This window comes from Periplaneta americana, chromosome 8 (genome assembly GCF_040183065.1).
Source record: "Periplaneta americana isolate PAMFEO1 chromosome 8, P.americana_PAMFEO1_priV1, whole genome shotgun sequence".
Classification (NCBI taxonomy): domain Eukaryota; kingdom Metazoa; phylum Arthropoda; class Insecta; order Blattodea; family Blattidae; genus Periplaneta; species Periplaneta americana.
Window position 1 is genome coordinate 991,166 of NC_091124.1, and position 22,453 is coordinate 1,013,618.

At 33.5% G+C, this 22,453-nt stretch overlaps 1 protein-coding gene across 4 annotated transcripts in view; it reads right to left on the reverse strand.

The window, feature by feature from the left end:
• Positions 1-22,453, reverse strand: part of LOC138704404 (peptide transporter family 1) — a 168,236-nt gene that overhangs the window by 33,911 nt on the left and 111,872 nt on the right. For 3 of the 4 annotated variants that reach the window (XM_069832250.1, XM_069832249.1, XM_069832251.1), the window contains one exon: positions 2,630-2,708. In XM_069832250.1, coding sequence (XP_069688351.1) covers positions 2,630-2,708 — 79 coding nt within the window. Of the gene's footprint in view, positions 1-2,629; positions 2,709-21,619; positions 21,659-22,453 lie in introns of those variants that run through there. The other variant, XM_069832248.1, reaches the window with a different exon arrangement.

The following is a 22,453-nucleotide window of genomic DNA, read 5'->3' on the forward strand; positions in this document are numbered from 1 at the left end:
CACGTTGATTTATACATGTCTCTCGTAACCCTAGGGACATTCTCATAAGTAGCGATTTTAATGTATGTAACATCAGTTATGTATTATCTAGGGCTGACCGAAGCCTAGCTGCCATTTGCAGTAAATGACAATTATTATACAGGATGTTACAAAAAATTGTAGTAACACAAAGTTAAGTTTTTTAAATGGCACACACTACTTCATATCATTAATTTGTTGCATTCATTGTGATTAAAATGATATCAGCCCGAAGTACGGCACCATAGCTTTATTTTCAGGTCATTAACAAAACAAAAACGATTTAAACGTCCTATGTATGGTGAACGGAAGAAACGTTCGGGTCAGAAGATGTCAGATGATAACATTAAGACGGGTATGCTCGTTCTCTGACTCCCGATTACGTTCTGTAATCACAACTTTCGAATGTAGAGCGTGCTGTTCCCCGTTCGAAGCTCGACGGATGGCTGCAGAAGGCTGTTCAAGTACGAACAGTGCGGGACAATGACACAGTCAAAACCTTCTATAAGCAAACGATCATTCCGTACAGTGTGGGAGGAAGACTATTTGTTGTGCGTTCGGTGAAAACGTGAACTGTTTACTATGTTGTATTGTAAGGTACTGTCAGGAATACTACTGAGCAACATAAAATGACATTATACGCTCTGTCATCCAGAACATGCCGAAGTGATAGGGAAGCTCTTTTCTGTAATATGTATTCATATATCAACATTATTATTATTATTGTATTCCAATGGATACCATCCCATTGTGGAATCCTGGGAAACGAGAATGCGGATGCTTTAGCAAAGAAGGGCAGCACTGCTACTTACAGACCTGTTACTAAATCTACGTATTACTCTGTGAAGAGATTTATTAAATCTACATACTTAGACTTCAACAAACAAAATTTGATAACACAATCTCAAGGGAAAAAATGGAACTCTCTGCAACATAATCCACAGTTAATTCCCGATTTACCACGAAAATCGTCTGTAGCTGCATTTAGATTGGCAACAGGCCATGATTGTTTGGCCAAACACCTGCATAGAATTGGAATATATCAGTCTCCTAACTGCCCACTGTGCAACTCAAACCAAGAAATGGATTCGGAACACCTCAAAATCTGTGCTTCAGTGGCTGGTCATGATAATATCTTTGAAAAATATTGGAGTGCAAGAGGTCAAATGACTTTATTGTCAAACGCCTGGCATTAGAAAACAACATTATTATTATTATTATTAATATTATTATTATTATTATTATTATTATTATTATTATTATTATTATTTGATTTTATTCCAAAAGAAATACATGTTATGATAAAATAATTTTTTCAGGGTGCAACGTGCACTACAGTTTCAAGAATTGAAAGCACTTCATGAAAGGTCAAACATTGAAGAAACTCGAACAATTAGTGCCTGAATAAAATATACTGGAACAGCTCGAATGTGAATTCACAGAACATAGATTTAGTGGTTTTAGATGTATGGAGAGTGATATTAATATTTTTGTCAATCCTTTCATAGTAAATGTACAATCCGTGAGAGTGCAGTTCCAGGATGCGTTAATTGATTTACAAAGTGGCGTAGAATTCAGAAATGCAGAGAATATGACTTGACAAGAATAGAAGTGTTAAAAAAAATTAACAAAAGATGAGCTTATTCGCTGCCGCTGTATTGGCTACCTTCGCCTCGACATACTATACGTGTGTGAACAATTATTTTCGAGAATGAAGGTTGCTAAATGGAGACATAGATCCCGATTAACAGATGAGCATCTTTTGAGCTAGTAGCGCATTGCAGTAAATTCGTTGAAAATAGATTTCCGATTACTTGCAGAAAAGAAAGAGCATGTTGAATAGGCCGCAATGTATGGTGGAATATGAAAATAACACTACATATGATATAATAATATTAAACATAATAAATAATGTAATAACTGAATATTACAGTGTATACTCCTTCCTTTTTCAAATTCAGTTTATTATCCGTATTTGTTAGAGTATGAGAGCGATGCCACGGGCGGTGCTGCAATGTAGTTGCGGAGCCCAGTCCGTACACAGTGTGTGTTATGCAGTGCAGCATCATCCGTGTAATCGGGGCTTTTACAATTTTGAGCATACCTGCATTAAGGTATATGGATCGTATGCGGAGATGAAGAGTAAGGCACAAAGTTATGAGACTGGATAATGCTGGGTTTGCAGTGAAAGACCTGTCTTGGACAGAAAACTATGAACGAATATGTATGTATATATATATATATATATATATATATATATATATATATATATATATATATACAATACTTTTTGCTATTTCATGTAAAAATATCTTTCAATAGGTAAACAAAATAAAACAGATAAAAGTGTGGTTATGTTCCCCAGTATTAGAAAAGCAACAGTGAAAGAAATCAGAACACATTTTCCAGACTGTTATCACAGTCTAGTATATACAGTCACGTAGCTCAATATGTAGTAAATATGCAAACATTAGATAGTTGCTCACCACTAGGATCGCTAATATCACCTCATTACAGGCAATGCAAAATAGAACCGTCACAGTCTATTGTTTCTAGTACCCCCAAAACTCAAGCTTCGTGACTGTATATAGTAGACTGTGCTGTTACTTACTTCGCATTCCATAGTAAGAGAATCTTTCACAGAACTCATTGGTGATGATGAAGAAGACGGATTTGGGGTACTTTGGTTTCTGAAACAAGAAGACAGTCGCTTTAGTGATGTGCATTTGTCAGGAGCAAGCAAATAACTGTACATCGGTCATGTTATTTTTATTTTCAGGCGGCTTTGATTTCAACGTCTTTTATAAGGCCTGTAACACTCTTGAAGAGTTTTCGCTAGTGAGAAAGAGGCGAAGAGCCTTCCTCCACACACTTGGCGAGTTCTCGCTATCACAGATCACACCTCGCTATGATCAACTATGCACTGCCTTCATGCAGAGAGCATTTATCTGATTATAGTAATCACTCGTTGGGGGGAAATATTATAGGTTATGTATTTACGTATATTGTCATATTTAAATATATAACCTATAAGTATATACTTTACAAAATACGTACGAACGCCATGTTGAATGTGAGTATTCAGATGATGAGGAAATGGAGTTACATGAACATATTTTGTTAATGAAAAGAAAAAGTAGGCCTAAAATTAAAGCCAGAAATATCTGAAAATCACATTGTATCTTACGAAAATATGGGCGAATTTTGGACACTGGTTTCGATTTGAATGATGATACGTTTAGGCGTTATTTTAGGTTCAATGGATCACAGTTTTTTGCCATTCATGATATGATAGAGGATTCTTTGCTATGTTCTGATTAAAATTATGTAAACTGTTAAGACATATAGATACATTATTTCAAATGTTTAATTAATACTATTGAATATCATCAAAATAAAATATAGCCCTATTTATTTTCAGATAATCTGATATTTGTCTCCAGATTTCTTCTTTAAGTTTCGTGTTTTTATAGTTTTCATCCCGTGTATCATATAAATAGGCTTACGGGTGACATCGTACAAGTTCGATAAGTTTCTGGCTGCAATTATCAGCGATCTTTCCTCATTTTCAAATAAAAACAATACAATTCATCGCCACCTGTGATATCTTTTTCTACATTCAATCGTCATAAAGAGTATAAATGTCAAACATCTTTGATAAATGTGTCAAGAAAATTCGCTGAGCTACCGATTCCAGCGAGAAACTCGCGCGAGGTTTTTGCCTCGAACGAGAATCTCTTCCAGTGTGTGGACGTCCATTTGAATCCATGTTATCAATTTTTTTAATATTCTCGCAATACATTTCTCGCCAGAGAAAACTCTTCAAGTGTGTTACGGGCCTAACAACCGATAGGTCATTTATATGATTACATGAAAGTATATTTTGCAGACTTCCTTAATTTTTATATTTATTTCGGATGATAATCAAGCTGAAATGATTGATAATAAATTAATTTAAGTCATTCCAATTGTAAAAATTATTAAGAATGACGTAAATTTAAAAATGCATTTTTAATTGAGGTTTTCGACTTTTTTAAATTTTCACATTACACATTTGCAAGATGATTTAATATTACTACTGACAATTTATTTCGCTAATGAGTCAATTCACCAATTATGCATAAGAATCCATTGAGATTCAACCATCAGAGCTATCTATCCGTTTCATATTGCCACTTTTACTTCCACAAATCAATGAAAAACACCATCACCCAATTAACTCGGAAATAATCAACAATGTCCTCAGCATAAAGAACAGCCAATAAATTCCTTCTACGAAATATCATTTCCACAATCACACATTTAATTAAATTATTACCTTTTTAAATCTCATTGTATTTATAATAAAAGTGAATATTTCTATTATTTCATTGTTTCTGTTATACATTAGCAGTTCACATTACTTTTATTTTAACTGTAATCAATTACATTTCAGATTAATCAAGGGAATTTCTGAAAAGAACAGATGTAACTCAAATTTACCAATATTTTAAACAGAAAGTATCACATGCAATCCAGATTGGTCGATATTGTAATTCAGAAAAGGTCATCCGTAAATTCCATGCCTACTAAACGTCTTTAATTTTCAAGTTATTATACAATCACATAAACAAAACAGTCAGTTGCCATGGTTACCAAACAAATGATATTTTCTGAAACAAGATAAGAATGTAAGTAAATAGTATGCGTTATTTTCTTTTTTTTGTTATTAATTATTTATTTATTACATTTGTCTCAACAAATAATTTACTATATTCAGGAAAGTCTTATTAACTATCACGCGAGAATTATATTTCCCATTTTCTTTAGACTATTTCGTTTATATGACGTCATTCTATTTTCAGCCAATGAAGTATAATGAAATTCTGAATTCCAACCAATCACAGTCATACATCGCGATAATTTCTGCAGCTCAATTTATCACTATTAATTTTTCGCATCATCGTTCTTCTGTTTAGTCAGTGTCGCCAACTGTTTCCACGTAAATCGATGAGCATGAATCCATTGTACTAAATAAAGTGCGAAATCCTACTTCCACATCTACATCTTCATCTTCTAATTCCATGTCTATTGTATCTAAAGAAAATGACACTCCTTCATAACAATTGTTCAATTAATTAATGTATTAATCAGCTTATTTGTAATTATACTATAAAATGTTTAAATTAAATTATGATTTCAGCAGATAATGAAAACGTGTAGGCCTATCTATTATAATAAACAAGAGAAAAGTGCAGTACATGTAATTAACATTTTTAAACCTGTATTTCGCTTTTCTTAATTGGCATTACTGAATAACATTCAATTTCTTTATTGCAGTAATCGTTTATTTATTTATTTATTTATTATTGCTAGAAAGTTTGAAATGAATACAAATCAATAAATACAATGAAAGATAAACTAGCCCACTCCTGAATGAGTAAGACTCGTGCTCAGGAGGGGATTCCATTACAAACAAAATAAAATTAAAATTGAGAGTGAATACAGATTAAATAGTGTTTAATATGTTTAAACCCAAACTATAAATCCAATATAATTTTTTTTTATTTTTTATTAATTTGGAGAGGATTCGTGGTTAAAATAATATTAGAATAAAATTTGTTTAATAATCTGGGACCTTGATTCATGCTATGATAAAAGCTGCATTGGTTTTACATTTTGGTTCAGACAAACGCAGAGAATTCATATTTTTAGTTCTATATTTATGTATACACCTTTCAAAGTTATTAAAATTTCTATGAAAATATTTTAATAAAATAAAATAATACATTTGTTTAATGTTGAAAACTTTGAAATGTTTAAACAACAATTCAGTTGGGTAATCTTTCTGCTTTAATCGTTATTCATCTATTTCAACTTTACAATGTCTGAAGGTTAAGTATTCATAAATATACGATTATTAACATTTTGTGAGCGAATTTTAGGGATATGTTATTTACATTAATTTTATTTTATTCACGAAACAGTCCTAATAAATGCCACTCGAGGTTTGAGATTTCCCAAATAAATCCACTCGCTTCGATCGTGGATTTATCGGCAAATCTCAGACCTTTTGTGACATTACTATAGGTAAATTCACGAGAGCGAGGTGCGAGTCAATTTAGGACAAAAATGAAAATCTCTTTTTTATGATGATGATGATGATTATTATTATTATTATCTTATTCAATTTTGTGTGTAAAATTGTAGTGTAATTTGTAAATTTGTAGTGTTTTTGTAACGCAGTCTTTACTCCTGGTTGAGTGTTAGAGAAGGCCGTATGGCCTTAACTCTGCCAGGTTAAATAAATCATTATTATTATTATTATTATTATTATTATTATTATTATTATTATTATTACGTATTCTTTAAAAAGGGAATATTTTGTATGACGTACTACTGTCAGATTAAAATACAGGGACATCATTATATTTTTACTTCAATTTTTATTGTACCTGAGTTTTTTAATCTACTTCACTCTCACCCCTTCTACTAATGAAGTTCAACCGTCCTCCACACAGATCCAAAACCGCATACAGTCATAGTAGCCTTGCGGTCATAGTAAACAGTACGTTCCAAAAATATGTTCGCGTTCTCCAGTGACGAAAGAGCTTTCAATATTGCATCATTTTCCATTTGCCTACGTCGCATCCCGGTTTCCCCCACCAGCTTCTATTCGCCTCTCTGTAAATGCTAGTGGCTGGGCTGTCTTAGCTCTTTTCTGAGAACATTAATTTCTGTTTGGAATTGGACGTCTACGTAATATTATACACATACAATTGTTTAAAATAACTTCAATAAAAGGGCCTCGTTAAGTAATTAACTGTCACGTGATTTCCCCCCTTTCTACGACGCTGCGACGTAACCACTTGGACGGACAGTAGATAGCATGTCTGAGTAATTTTATCTTTTCGGATCGGGCAGAAGTGAAGATTGAATTTACAGTACGTAAGGTACTCTTTATAGAGTAGGTACAGAATTATTTCAACATGAGTTACTAGTACGAAGGACGAAACTGGTAATTGGGATTAGATACAATAGTCTATAGTGCGATAATATGCACATTAGAACTGAAGCCTGTATCGAAATGAACGGCCACCATTTTCAAAAATGTGTTTAAATAGGCCTATCCATATTATGATTATTTTTCAATTTAACTTCATTCTCTATTGTGTACGCTAATGTGATGTAGACAGTATAATATACACTGCATAATGAATACGTCCGCATGGACAGCTCAGTTCGTGAGTAAAAACACTCATTGTTAATATTGTACTGTATTTTGATTAAACAAAAACCTAATGAAAATTATCAAACTCAAAATCGCGATATTTCCTAGTTTACGTAAAGGGATGAACTACTTTTCTTCCCTCCTATACCTAGTAAAGTGATTTGTTTGTATATTACGCCAGTATAATCGAACTCCAGTCGTGGAAGGTGGTAGCAAACGGTGTTTCCGGTTCTTAATCGTTGATCCAAAGGTATAGACAGGTTAATATTAGAAATGTTAGTAAAAATAAAATTATGTCCCTGTACTTCATACAGATTGTTCGGGCGGGCGGAAGATGCGAACTGCGGTCTACCTATGGAGCTAGTACGTGTCACATGGGTCCATCCCAGCGGAGCTGGAACACGTGGTAAAATCCAGGGTTACTGTCAGGGTGCAGCACGTGACCAGACTCCCACAGCATACTTGCACAAATAAATTGTAACGTCCTTCAAAACAATCGTGTTAAAAATGTACTGTTAAAAGATTAGCCTCAAACAGTTCATTTCTGAGCGGTGGTTATGTAGCAGGGTACTTCTTGAATATAGTGCACCGTAGACTGATGTTCAGCAGGATACAAGTCAAGCCGCTGTATTTAAACGATTTTAAGAAAATATCACCTTACTTCCTTCTTCATTTCGGCCATCTCTTACAGTCCAGGGCATTTTCCAGACAACACTCGAGGAAAGGGCTAAGAAAACCCAGATTGACAGTAACTGCACGCAGTGAACGAGGAGCTCAGAGCTGATTTTTTTATCCTAGCGCCCCAGGTTCGATTCCCGCCCTGGTCGTGGTGGACAAAGCAGATGGTGCAAAGGGGCTTTCTCCCGGACACTATCATTTTTCTCTTTAATTCCACCGACACTCTCTACTTCGTCTATTGTCTGTAATAGTGAACAATACGCATAAGCGAAGTGTCTGGGGTAGTAACGGGTCTCCGATGATCATCTAGGATTTAAGAACTAGAGGCTACGGGCCCTAGGGTTTATTACGTAGGCCTACTCGTATGGGAATGGAACCTGGCTCTTCCAGGGCTGAGGTAATCAAATTAGTTTTGTTTCGTTGTATGTCTGCTCATGAGCACTGCCTCCTTTCTGAGACTTATATAAAGTGTCTGTGCGACAAAACTTTTTTCTAAGACTGTACGCTGGTTTATATAGTGTCCCAAATTGATGTATACACATTCTGAAACACTATTTCTCAGCAACGAGATGAGACAGAAATACGATTTTTGCGGTTTTGTATTTCTTAAGCTCGTACATGTTCAAAATGGCCCCCTTCCGCCACAGTACACTCCCAACAACGACGTACAACAGAGCGACATACCAACTGGATTGTTGTTAATGGAATATCATTACAGGCATGTTCAATCTGAACTCTCAGTTCCTCCAGTGTTTGTGGTTTTGTGTCGTACACTGTGTCCTTTAGAGCTCCCCATAGGTAGAAGTCAGGATGGGTTAAATCCGGAGATCGAGGTGGGAACTCCGCAGCACTTCCTCTTCGTCCTATCTATCTCTGGGTCGTCCTCATTTAGTGCGTGGACAAGTCTCGGAATATAATGCTTCCATTTTTGAGCTCGCAAAATTCGATGAACACTGGATTTGCTGATACCATTCTCACGAGAACATTGCCTCATTGACTTCTTTGGTGTTGTGCAAAAGCCTGCATGACTGCATCAACACTCTCGTTATCGGTGGAACTTCTCTTTCTCCCTTTCAACACATCTTGCACCGTTCCGTCGACTTCAAACTTGTCTAGGATTCTTGTGATAGTTAACCTTGTTGGTGGTTGTGTTCCAAATTCAACCCTTCAACGTCGTTGAACCTCAACAACATTCTCCACTTTCCAATAGCATTTCAGTATCCACTTACGTTCATCGAACGATAATTGCACCGCCATGTTTGTTTATAAACAGATGAACATGTTTCCATGCTTTCCACTGCCTTCTGAATCATAAACCACAAAAATCGTATTTCTATCTCATTTCTTTGCTGTGAAATAGTATTTCAAAGAGTGTTTAGATCAGTTTGGGACACTCTGTATTTGTCTTAATGTGCTTAATGTATATAAATTTACTTTTATGTTTTCAAGAAAGTCAACACTCCCGAGCACAAGCTTTTGTTTTTTTTTTTTCGGAAGTGAGCTAATGATAAAGAATATAATTTTAAATTTTGTGTAAAACAGCTCAATATATTATTATTATTATTATTATTATTATTATTATTATTATTATCATCATCATTCTGTCATTATTGTTTATTTGTATTTGTCTCTAATTTTAATAATTATTTGTATGCACCGTGTCTTATATTATTCCAGTCTTCATTTATATGATTTCATTAGTTCATTTGTAATTCATTTTGTTTAATTGCCATTATTTTAATTATCTCACTGTAGTAATTTTAATAATTATTTGTGCTACTTACTTTGTTGCATTTGGTGAATGATTAATGTAACTATTTTATTGATTGTATTTCATCTCACTGCCATTTTCTATCATTCATTCTCATCATCATTTGTTATTTTGTTTGTATCTTGTGCTAAACTGTAATTGGCCTTGTTTCGCACGTTAATATTCTAAATAAATAAATTATTATTATTATTATCATCATCTTCATTATTATTATTATCATTATTATTATTATTATTATTATTATTATTATTATTATTATTATTAATTTTTATAAAATCCGAAGTACAAACACCAAACTCCAATCCAAAGGAAATCTACAACTCAAATCCAAAGAAAATCTACCTACAACTCAAAACCAAAACGGAGAAAAAAAAAAACAGAACATAAAATACGAACATACACCGATTCTTGTGATTGAAACTAAAAAATAAAATAGCAAATCTAAAACGCAATCTAAACGAAACACTCAACCTCAAAAGTGAACCTAAGCCTACAACTAAATCCAAACACTAAAACTAGAAGATAACCGTGAAATCCAAAACCACACTCAAAATAATTATAACTCAATATTTTTACTAATGTTAAATCTCAAATTTAGAACTCAAAAACGTAGGTCTATGTGAACGTAGAACACAAACGCAAAATCCAAACTCAAAACAGAACTTAAACAATTAAAAGCCAGAATTTCGAGACCCAAATATAAAAAAAATAAATAAAAATCCAATCCGAATTCAAAAACTGAAACACAAAATAAGACCGCATATCCATATGCAAATATTAATTTTAATATGCCCGGAAATGAGATTGCTTCAAACAAATAGACAGGCGTCTGACAAAAACTTGTCGATAAGTTTGGAAGGTTGCTATGGAATATTTTAAAAGAGATATTCTGTCTGCAGTGTGGGTTTAAGGTTGCATTCATGTGAAAGTGTCCTTGTAGTTCCTGTAGGCTATGCCTTTCAGAGGTCGTTTTCTAGAAACAGTCAACGTACTTGAATAAAAATGTATTATCACTAAAAAATTGCCTTCCTGGTCAATTAACTTTATACAAAATGTTTCATTTAACGACCGTTTAAAACTGTGTTATTTGAGTTCGACGAGTCCATGATAAGGCTGCAGTAGTACAAAGAACGACGTAAAATAATTTTAGCACTAGTCTGTCTGTGTACAGCGATTTCTACTGAACTATTGGACGGATTTTGTTCATATTCAGAATCTACGAGTCAATTTGTCAGGGAATGATGTACATGAAATATAATAATTTTAGTACTAGTCTGTCTGTGTACAGCGATTTCTACTGAACTATTGGACGGATTTTGTTCATATTCAGAATCTACGAGTCAATTTGTCAGGGAATGATGTACATGAAATATAATAATTTTAGTACTAGTCTGTCTGTGTACAGCGATTTCTACTAAACTATTGGACGGATTTTGTTCATATTCAGTATCTACTAGTCAATTTATCAGGGAATGATGTACATGAAATATAATAATTTTAGTACTAGTCTGTCTGTGTACAGCGATTTCTACTGAACTATTGGACGGATTTTGTTCATATTCAGAATCTACGAGTCAATTTGTCAGGGAATGATGTACATGAAATATAATAATTTTAGTACTAGTCTGTCTGTGTACAGCGATTTCTACTGAACTATTGGACGGATTTTGTTCATATTCAGAATCTACGAGTCAATTTGTCAGGGAATGATGTACATGAAATATAATAATTTTAGTACTAGTCTGTCTGTGTACAGCGATTTCTACTGAACTATTGGACGGATTTTGTTCATAATCAGTGATGTACATGAAATATAATAATTTTAGTACTAGTCTGTCTGTGTACAGCGATTTCTACTAAACTATTGGACGGATTTTGTTCATATTCAGTATCTACAAGTCAATTTATCAGGGAATGATGTACATGAAATATAATAATTTTAGTACTAGTCTGTCTGTGTACAGCGATTTCTACTAAACTATTGGACGGATTTTGTTCATATTCAGTATCTACTAGTCAATTTATCAGGGAATGATGTACATGAAATATAATAATTTTAGTACTAGTCTGTCTGTGTACAGCGATTTCTACTGAACTATTGGACGGATTTTGTTCATAATCAGTGATGTACATGAAATATAATAATTTTAGTACTAGTCTGTCTGTGTACAGCGATTTCTACTAAACTATTGGACGGATTTTGTTCATATTCAGTATCTACTAGTCAATTTATCAGGGAATGATGTACATGAAATATAATAATTTTAGTACTAGTCTGTCTGTGTACAGCGATTTCTACTGAACTATTGGACGGATTTTGTTCATATTCAGAATCTACGAGTCAATTTGTCAGGGAATGATGTACATGAAATATAATAATTTTAGTACTAGTCTGTCTGTGTACAGCGATTTCTACTGAACTATTGGACGGATTTTGTTCATATTCAGAATCTACGAGTCAATTTGTCAGGGAATGATGTACATGAAATATAATAATTTTAGTACTAGTCTGTCTGTGTACAGCGATTTCTACTGAACTATTGGACGGATTTTGTTCATAATCAGTGATGTACATGAAATATAATAATTTTAGTACTAGTCTGTCTGTGTACAGCGATTTCTACTAAACTATTGGACGGATTTTGTTCATATTCAGTATCTACAAGTCAATTTATCAGGGAATGATGTACATGAAATATAATAATTTTAGTACTAGTCTGTCTGTGTACAGCGATTTCTACTAAACTATTGGACGGATTTTGTTCATATTCAGTATCTACTAGTCAATTTATCAGGGAATGATGTACATGAAATATAATAATTTTAGTACTGGTCTGTCTGTGTACAGCGATTTCTACTAAACTATTGGACGGATTTTGTTCATATTCAGTATCTACAAGTCAATTTATCAGGGAATGATGTACATGAAATATAATAATTTTAGTACTAGTCTGTCTGTGTACAGCGATTTCTACTAAACTATTGGACGGATTTTGTTCATATTCAGTATCTACTAGTCAATTTATCAGGGAATGATGTACATGAAATATAATAATTTTAGTACTAGTCTGTCTGTGTACAGCGATTTCTACTAAACTATTGGACGGATTTTGTTCATATTCAGTATCTACAAGTCAATTTATCAGGGAATGATGTACATGAAATATAATAATTTTAGTACTAGTCTGTCTGTGTACAGCGATTTCTACTAAACTATTGGACGGACTTTGTTCATATTCAGTATCTACGAGTCAATTTATCAGGGAATGATGTACATGAAATATAATAATTTTAGTACTAGTCTGTCTGTGTACAGCGATTTCTACTAAACTATTGGACGGACTTTGTTCATATTCAGTATCTACGAGTCAATTTATCAGGGAATGATGTACATGAAATATAATAATTTTAGTACTAGTCTGTCTGTGTACAGCGATTTCTACTAAACTATTGGACGGATTTTGTTCATATTCAGTATCTACTAGTCAATTTATCAGGGAATGATGTACATGAAATATAATAATTTTAGTACTAGTCTGTCTGTGTACAGCGATTTCTACCAAACTATTGTATGTATGTATTTATTCACACTGCAATGGGGATATATACCCGGTGGCAGTGGTAACTAATTACACTCAATAATGACAATAATAAACTTAATTAAAATACAATTAATAATAATACTAATAATTAATACTAATAATAGTAATAATAATAATAATAATAATAATAATAATAATAATAATAATAGGGAATATCCTAAATTAAATGTAGCACGATCACTTAAAATAACATTTAAAATAAATCTAATTTGTATCTTAAATCTAAGTTCGAACTAAAACCCACGATATGTTCATATCTGCACAAGTACCTTTCAAATTACACTCATTTCGCTGTCAACTCACTCACTGCACTGGAACTACGACACATTTCACTGATTCTATCCTGATTTCACTAATACTTCAAAAACATTTCACTGTTCAAATACTTTGCACTGCCACTATAAACTATAAAGCTTCACTGACAGGAACACGTTTCACTTACACAGCACACTTCACTGACACGACATACTTCTTCACTGATACAACACACTTCACTGACAACATAATTCTTCACTGATACAACACTTCAATAACAACATATCATTTACACCCTTTAAGTACTGTGTATAATTACCGTCTATTAGTAAGGTCCTTAAGCCTATTTTTAAATGCATTTTTGGCTGTTGGTAAAGCCTTTAGTAAGTCTGCAGGTAAAGCATTCCAGTCCCTGATAGTACGATTGAGAAAAGAAAACTTTCCAGTGTCCGTCCTCTGCCTTCTTTCCCTCAATTTATATGAGTGGTCGTTCCTTGAAGAGTAATTTGGCGGCTGCAACCTATTTTTTATTTCTCTCCAGGTAGGCTCACCTCTGTATGTTTTGAACAGTGCGCATAATCGAATTCGCGTTCTCCTGTCCGTGAGTGTGTCCCATTTAATGGACGGATTTTTTTCATATCCAGTACCTACGAATAAAAAAAGAAAGAAGAAAAACAGGACTGTCCTGGGAAAAACGGAACGAATGGGAACCGTATTTTATGAATAATCATGCTGACTTCATTTATAGACTAGCATGTAAGTATTTAGTTTCATTTAAATGCATCAATGTTTCAAATGACTAGTATTTAGAGTAAAATGTAGCTTACTGTAGAGGGTTATTCAATTACAGGCATTGTGACTGCCCCATCCTAAATTTGTAACATTCCAGAGATGAAATAATAAACGTTGAGAAAATGCTGGGCGTCTATAGTTGGAAAATGACTGTAGCGTGATTCATTTGTTGACATTCCGACCACTTCGAACACAGCCACGGAATGAAAATAAATATATAATATGCAATAATGTGATAAACCTGGAATCTCGAAGGCGGAAGTTACAAGTTTTGACGGGCTGGTAGGACTTAAGTATTTGTGATTGCAAACTACATAAATCGTCATCATTCACTAGCACAGAAAAGTCAATGTTCTTTTTTTTCTAGTTGCTATGGATACATTGAAAAGACGAATGACTGTCCTCATAGCACAAACCTTGGTCGTTTTACTTTCATGCGGATATAGAAAATAATGTTATCCTTCAGGATAAAAAAAAAAAGAAGAACTGGAATCGTGTGGGACGAATTTGTACAAAAGTTTGTGGGTCTACATTGCTAGTTACAAGAGGTCCTTTCTGAACTAAACAAAGCAGTACTATATTTTAATGTGAAAATATTTCAATATACAGGGTGTTAAGTAATATGATGGAAACCTTTGGGGACTATATAGAGGACCTAAAACCAAGGAAAAATATTTCATATAAATGGGTAGTAATGTTATATGTGCCAACATAAAATTGAAATACATGTATTTCTTGCACCGTAGCATGAAATAAAATTTAAGCATCAGGATCAAGTGGAGAACATACAGTATTTATTTATATTCTTTAAATATATTTTTTTGCCCTTAATTAGCCATGAAATGTAGCTATATTGTTTGAATCAAAATTTCTTTTTATTACAGAAGACAATAAAGAATGGAACAGAATTTTGCTTTGCCATTTTGCATTATTTCTTTTTATTTAATGGGAAATCAACTTTGATTCTGGAAATAAATAATTGCAACGCCGCAGTAAATTCAGTAGCACTTGTCAACGCATGCAAAAAAACCTTCCCAGCAGTGAGGAAGGTTGTCAACATCAGACCTTTCTGACAAGGGATCTGCCCTTACTCCCGGCGTTAGGGTGAAGCACGCGCCTAATATCAGCGTTGCCAAATATCCATTAAAATGATTAATTAATAATTAAATTATTGAGATACTCTTAAACTGTAAATGTGACAGAAATATTATGCAAATATTTGTTGGAAATGAAAACTGTAATTTAATAGTACATTATGCAACGAGCCTATAATGGTAGTAATTAAGACGGAAGTATGTTTATGAAACGAGCGAAAGCGAGTTTCGTAATTTTCATACGAACATCATAATTAGACTACCATTATAGGCAAGTTTCATACGACTTTTTATGCTCGACCATATTTCTAACTTGAAATTATTCATAAGTATTCATGTTATGGTTATGTAAGTGAGGAGCGGAACTGACCTGAATTGTGAGATGTGCGCAGACACGAAAGTATTGATTTTTTCCGAAGCACGAATGTCATTGACCTTGATATAATCTAGAGAATAACATGAAGATTAGTCTTGATATAACCTGGAAATTGATTTAGAATTGAAAAACGAGATGACAAATTTAATTTATTTGAATATTATTTACAATTAACGCTAATTATTATAGTAACAGAACATAACCTTCTGCGACAGTATTGGATTTCCAGCCTCCGTGACTTTTCGCTAACTGTCTTTCGATTGCATATCCGAGATTAATCGATACTTGCGGTTTTATAATGGTACAATGGTGATTTCTCATTGGCTGGACAACTGAACTATAATGAATAGGTGTACTTTAATGAGGTGCATTAAAGGGCTACTACCAGGTGTATAATTACTACATTTCGGCATGGTCGAGCATAAAGATGTTTATAAAATGTGTATTATAAATGTGTTTAAAAATAACGGGGTCTAAAATTATCACGTAAAATAATTATTTCTGAGAAATGTAAGTACAAACGAATAAAACAGCAGAGGACATTTCTGGTCATAATATGCTCAGAATTCGTCCTTTAAAAGGAATGGCATTAAACACCTTGCACTCTGTATATCCTTCGTTGAAAATTTCTTCAACGTTTCATGATCGAAATTAATTGAAATAGAGGTTTCTAGTTGAAATAAAACAAGGGATACTTAAAAAAGTTAAATATTTCTTCGACTACTTGTACTTGTACTAATTCTGAAACCTTTTTGTTAAACTTATCGCGGTGTTTTACCAAAATAAACAAATTTCATTTTCAATTAATAGAAAAAAAATCTTATGAATTAGACATTTAAGGGGACACTCAACTTAAAAATTGGAGAAAAAGTGTCATAAAAATGAAAAATTAAATTTCTACACTAATTTACGTGACAGTGATAATTAAAGTGATATTTCAATAAATGATTGATTAAAAATTGAAAAATTTTTTATTTTGAAAAGTATTGGATCTAATGAGCTGAGATTTTGCATGTTACTTTCCATGTGTATATTAAACTTTTTCTCCAAATTTGAAAAAGATTGGTCAAATAGGAAAAAAGTTCCAAAATATAGTTGAGTGTCCCCTTAATATACAATACAGTAGCTAAAAGAAACGAAAACCCTCGCCGATAAAAAAAATTGTTTAGGTGCTTTTTTTTTTTTTTTTTTTGTAAAAATACATTAAATGCAAACATACTAATGTGCAGAGGGAAATTTCCGCTACAAAATAATCTATAAAGACATATAGAAAATTAACAGCATAAAAAACGCATCTGTGACAGAAGAACGCACTAAATACTGCACGTTTTTGTGTCGGCAATATCTCGCAAGCAGCGGTTCAAATGATGTGGATGTTGATGTTCATCTTAAAGTCGAACAAATAAGAACAAAACAAAATCACTATAATTAGCGCCGCCACCAATATCGGTCACGTCCATTTAAACTCTTTCCGGCAATATGACGTCAAAACCAGTCATTCATTTTTTTTATTGTCATAGTAACCTCTCACACTTACTGACATCTGGAGTCTCGTTTGGAACGCGAGCTTCGTTTCATGCCCTGTTATTAATGCCCATTATTACATAGACATTAAGTTTCTGTTTTATGTGTTTAATGAACGAAAGATTAATATAATTTTTATGTCCTGGCAAGAAAAAAAGGTAAATACTTGTCAATTCATACTTACTTACTGGCTTTTAAGGAACCCGGAGGTTCATTGCCGCCCTCACATAAGCCCGCCATTGGTCCCTATCCTGAGCAAGATTAATCCAGTCTCTATTATCATATCCCATCTCCCTCAAATCCATTTTAATATTATCTTCCCACCTACATCTCGGCCTCCCCAAAGGTCTTTTTCCCTCCGGCCTCCCAACTAACACTCTATATGCATTTCTGGATTCGCCCATACGTGCTACATGTCCTGCCCATCTCAAACGTCTGGATTTTATGTTCTTGTCAATTCATAGGAATTGAAAATGTCTAGAGAGTTTAATGAGCAAGAAACGATAGAATTATTTATGGGAATGAGTTCTCTCTGGGACTGGTAGAACGTGCGTTCGATTTTGGTGGGTATGGGGTTTTCCCGTTTATCGTATTTTATACAACTGATGGCTTTCATCTCCTGTCGATACTAAGCACGTATACAGGAGAAGTGCTATGATTTTGTAAATTAACAGATTCTGAAATTTTCATGGAAACATTTTCCAGCGTTCTTCTTCTTCTTCTTCTTCTCCTCCTCCTTCTTCTTCTTCTTCTTCTTCTTCTTCTTCTCCTCCTCCTCCTTCTTCTTCTTCTTCTTCTTCTTCTTCTTCTTCTTCTTCTTCTTCTTCTTCTTCTTCTTCTGTCTTTTCCGTCAGTGTTTTCCTTTCTCACTGAGCTAGTTGTCCTTCGCAGTCTATGTAATGGTTACCAAGTATGAAATTACAATCCCCTTTAAAGAAAATTCTCAGGAAGGCCAAAGAAAAGACTATAAGGTGTTTTGCTTCAAACTGGAACATTTGTACGTAACTCAAATCATAAGTTTAAATGTTGATCGCTAGAAGAAAGTGATGCGGATTTTATTTCAGGGGAGATTTAGGGCCGTATTCATAAACGAGACTTTGGATGAAGACTTCCCAAAGTCGACTTTCATGGTAAAGTTTAACTTTGTTAAAAGTCCTATTCATAGTCACTACTTCTGAGACTTTGGCTTTGACTTTGATAAATCGAGATTTGACGATCTTGTTCTAATGTTGGCAATCACAACCACTGCCTTCTAAACGAATTAAATTAATAGATAGTTGAAATAGAGTAGGCATTGCTACAATCAAAGACATCTTTTGAGACACAGATCAATGAAACAATTGGACATCGGTACATGTTAAGCGATTGTTAACCGTTCTTGCAGCTTTACATAAGAATAATTATTCGTGGGCTTAGTGTGAAACTAACGTAAGTAAAAAATTGACATTTTTAGATCTTTACACCAATAGATAATAATTCGTTCTTCTACTTGGTCACAAAAAATCGTAACTCAGTTCCAAACAGTCTTGTACTCGTATATAATACAATAAAATTCGTAAGTACAAAACATGATGGTGTAGTTCATCTGAAATAGTATTGCCTGTTAAGAATTATGTTGTGAATAAAACATCGATTTTAATTACGTTAGGTTCACATTAAGTCCTCGAAATATTTCATTATAAAATAATTTTATTCTGAAAATATGGAAGATAAGAAGATGCCACTAATAACAGACTACTTAAAAATTAATTGAAATCAATATTCAGAAAACATTATTACATATGACGACCGCAGGATTAAAATTTAACAGCATATCCGACTGTAGGCTATAACATATCCTCTATAGAATTAAACAGTGAAATCAATATTAAGCCATCAATTACCTGTAGCGTAAAATCGCGATGGACTAAGAAATTCAATCATTGGTGGAACAGATAATCCTCTTTGATTATTATTGATCAATGAATGTTGAAACATGACGAGGATATCTAGTACTGTCTGTTTATCAAATCTGTACCTTGATTTGAATTTATTATCTATATCTAATAATACCCTAAGGAATAGGAACAGCTTTAATAATCTCCTAGATGTCTTAAATATTCTAGAAAAATTTAACAATTTTCGAAATATCAGCCATTTTTCTTATGTCCACGAACGAAAGTCAAAGTCAAAAAGTCTAGATTTTCGGCGACTTTGAAGTAAAATCACCATTGAAGTTTACTTCCGTCAAAGTATCGACTGTGAATAGGAAAATGGTAACTTTGTACTTTGCAAAGTCAACTTTGGTCCAAAGTCTTGTCTATGAATACGACCCTTAAAGTCCTATCTTAACAATATTGTATTGTATTTATTAACATTCCATGGTATTTATACATTGCTTCACAGCTAGAATATGGAACAAGTAAAAAAAAAAAAACTTAATACTACTATAAAATCTTAGGGCATTGCATATTCTTTCTACGTTTATTTTAATGCATAACACCGCACAAGTTACGTTATAAGCTATAACAGTAGACTGGTGTTATTTATTTTTTTTTGGGTTTCTATAGAAACCAGATAATGATTTGTAGGCCTACAATCTGTACTAATATGGAGCATTAACAATGCCGATAAGATCGAGAATAAATTTAATACTATCGTGGAAAATATATAGCAAAATTCAAATACATACAGAGATACTAAAATAACAACAAAATATAAAGATAAGTTTCAAAGAGTCATAGCAACACCCATATCACTGTCTACGAATTTCTAAACGTTTACACAGAAAAACAACAGAATGAGGTTTCTTAGAAACGTTGCACCGTACAAACTTCTGGATAAAAACAATTGAAGACAGCACCGATAATGAAATCATTTCAAAGCTAACAGACAAAATAACTGACTATAGAAAGAAGAAAGGAATATGTTGAAATAATAAATGACAATCGAATTCAGAAATTCACAAAGAAATTACAGTTATGTAAGAAGTAAGCTAACTGAGGGGGAAAAATAAAATCTGAATCAAATAATTTTGACATGACAATAGAATAGGCATAAACTTTCTAATGTTGTGCTCTATCAGTATTTAATTTGACGATTCTTTCAATAGAAGACGTTATTCAGAGATTAAATTTAATATGGGCGACAAAATTTGCCTGGAGCCCTACGTTACAGACACATATTTTACACACCATAACTCTAAGACAGACCCACATCTTTACTTATCTTCCGGAGAAAGCCAAGGATATTACCGTACTGACTTTTAAAGTCTATCGTGATGAAGGCAATACCACAGTCTACTATATACAGTCGCGAAGCTTGAGGTGATTTTTTGCAAATCTCGTGATAAAGCGCTCCAAGCGGTTAGCAACTAGAAACAATAGACTGTCCACGGTCGACTTTGGACTGTGTCGTATTTCCATCGAGTGCTAGCTCGTTGCGTATTTCACATTGATGCTTGTGAAATGTTCGTTATTGGTTGTAATGAAAATGTTAATGGCTAAAATACAATAATTGGAATAATAATATTTTACTAGAGACGTAGAAAAATTAAGTTTGCTTTAATGAAATTTATTGATCACGTTTTATTTTCAATTCTGGAGGGATTATCATTGCTTAGGCCTACTTTTTTTTTCAAAGGATATGTTTTTAATTATAGCTGTTAATTTTGTAGTTATTTTTATTTGTTACTTTACTAGAAACGTAGAAAAAGTAAGTCTGTTACAATAAAATTTATTGATCACGTTTTATTTCCAATTCTGGTGTGATTATTATTGCTTAACCTCATCCCACTTTAACTACGTAAGCCTACACTACAAGTACCGGTACGCGTAAGTTACTCCATTAATTCATATTTCCATTATTATTGTTGTAAAGGGAAATGCAAATTAATATTTATTGGTTTCATAGTTAATTATCGCTATAATCTTGAATGAGTGAAGCGATTATAGTAAATTTCAGTTCGTTTTGCACAAACAAAAATAATATTAACCTATTTCTTGCAGGTATCTTCGAGTTTATGGTGGAGTTTAATATACTTCATTAAAATAATAAATTAACTTTATGCATTTAATATTTCAATAATGGAAGGAAGGTGTTAATTTTTCCAAAAGAACACAACGAAAGTGTAACATATTTTGTCGTCTGCTAGGAGAGAGATCTGCGATGATGAGGCGATAGTAGCGATCCTAGTGGTGGGCAACTACCCATGTTTGCATTTTTAGTACATATTGAGCTTCGCGACTGTATATAGTAGACTGTGACAATACCATGTCAAATCATTACAAATGCATGGGATAACAAAGCAGTGTACTTTACCATCAGCAGATGTAGCGGTCCCATGTGATTGGGATTGATTGCACGTCTCTTACATTTCCCATTCGAAGTATCGCACAACCATGTACTACAAAATAACAATTCCAGGAGAACGTCCAAGCACAGCAGGTATTGCGGATTTCTTTCAAACATAAAACGCAGTTCAGTACGTTAAAAAACGACGAGTGATAACCTTGTGTTACGTCAATATACCACAAATAGTGGGAATAGATAGTGAGACAAGCACGCATGTTAAATAGGTGGGACATAAACAAAAAGTGGATGAAGAGTACACAAAAGAAATAGTGGATGGAAAATGTTACATCGGTACGAAAATTTTGCTTCCTAATTTTTTCCCAGAAACTTTCATCGCTCGTCTTGTCACATTAAAGTGAAGTGACGCATTTTCATAAACGTTCTGTTATTTTTCTACGAAGTCGTCGACATTTTTCACACGTATGTGAACGGGATACTGTATTACGAGGCGCGTCCAGAAAGTAAGTTTGCCTATTTAAAAAAAAAAAAGAACACACACTTTCAGGAAGACATTTACTGGCAACAGGTACAGCAATGTTTCAGCTATTTTTCAACATAGCCACCATCAGAATTGAGACACTTGTCGTATCGTGGGATCAACTTTTGTATCCCTCTGTTGTAGAACTCTGCCGCCTGTGAATGGAACCAGCGTGTGACAGACGTCTTCAGCTCTTCGTCGTTGCCAAAACGCTCATCGGAGGACAGGAATTTCTTGAGGTGCAAGAAAACGTGAAAATCGCTGGGAGCAAGATCAGGACTGTAGGGTGGATGATCAAACAACTCCCAGCCAAATTCCGTCAA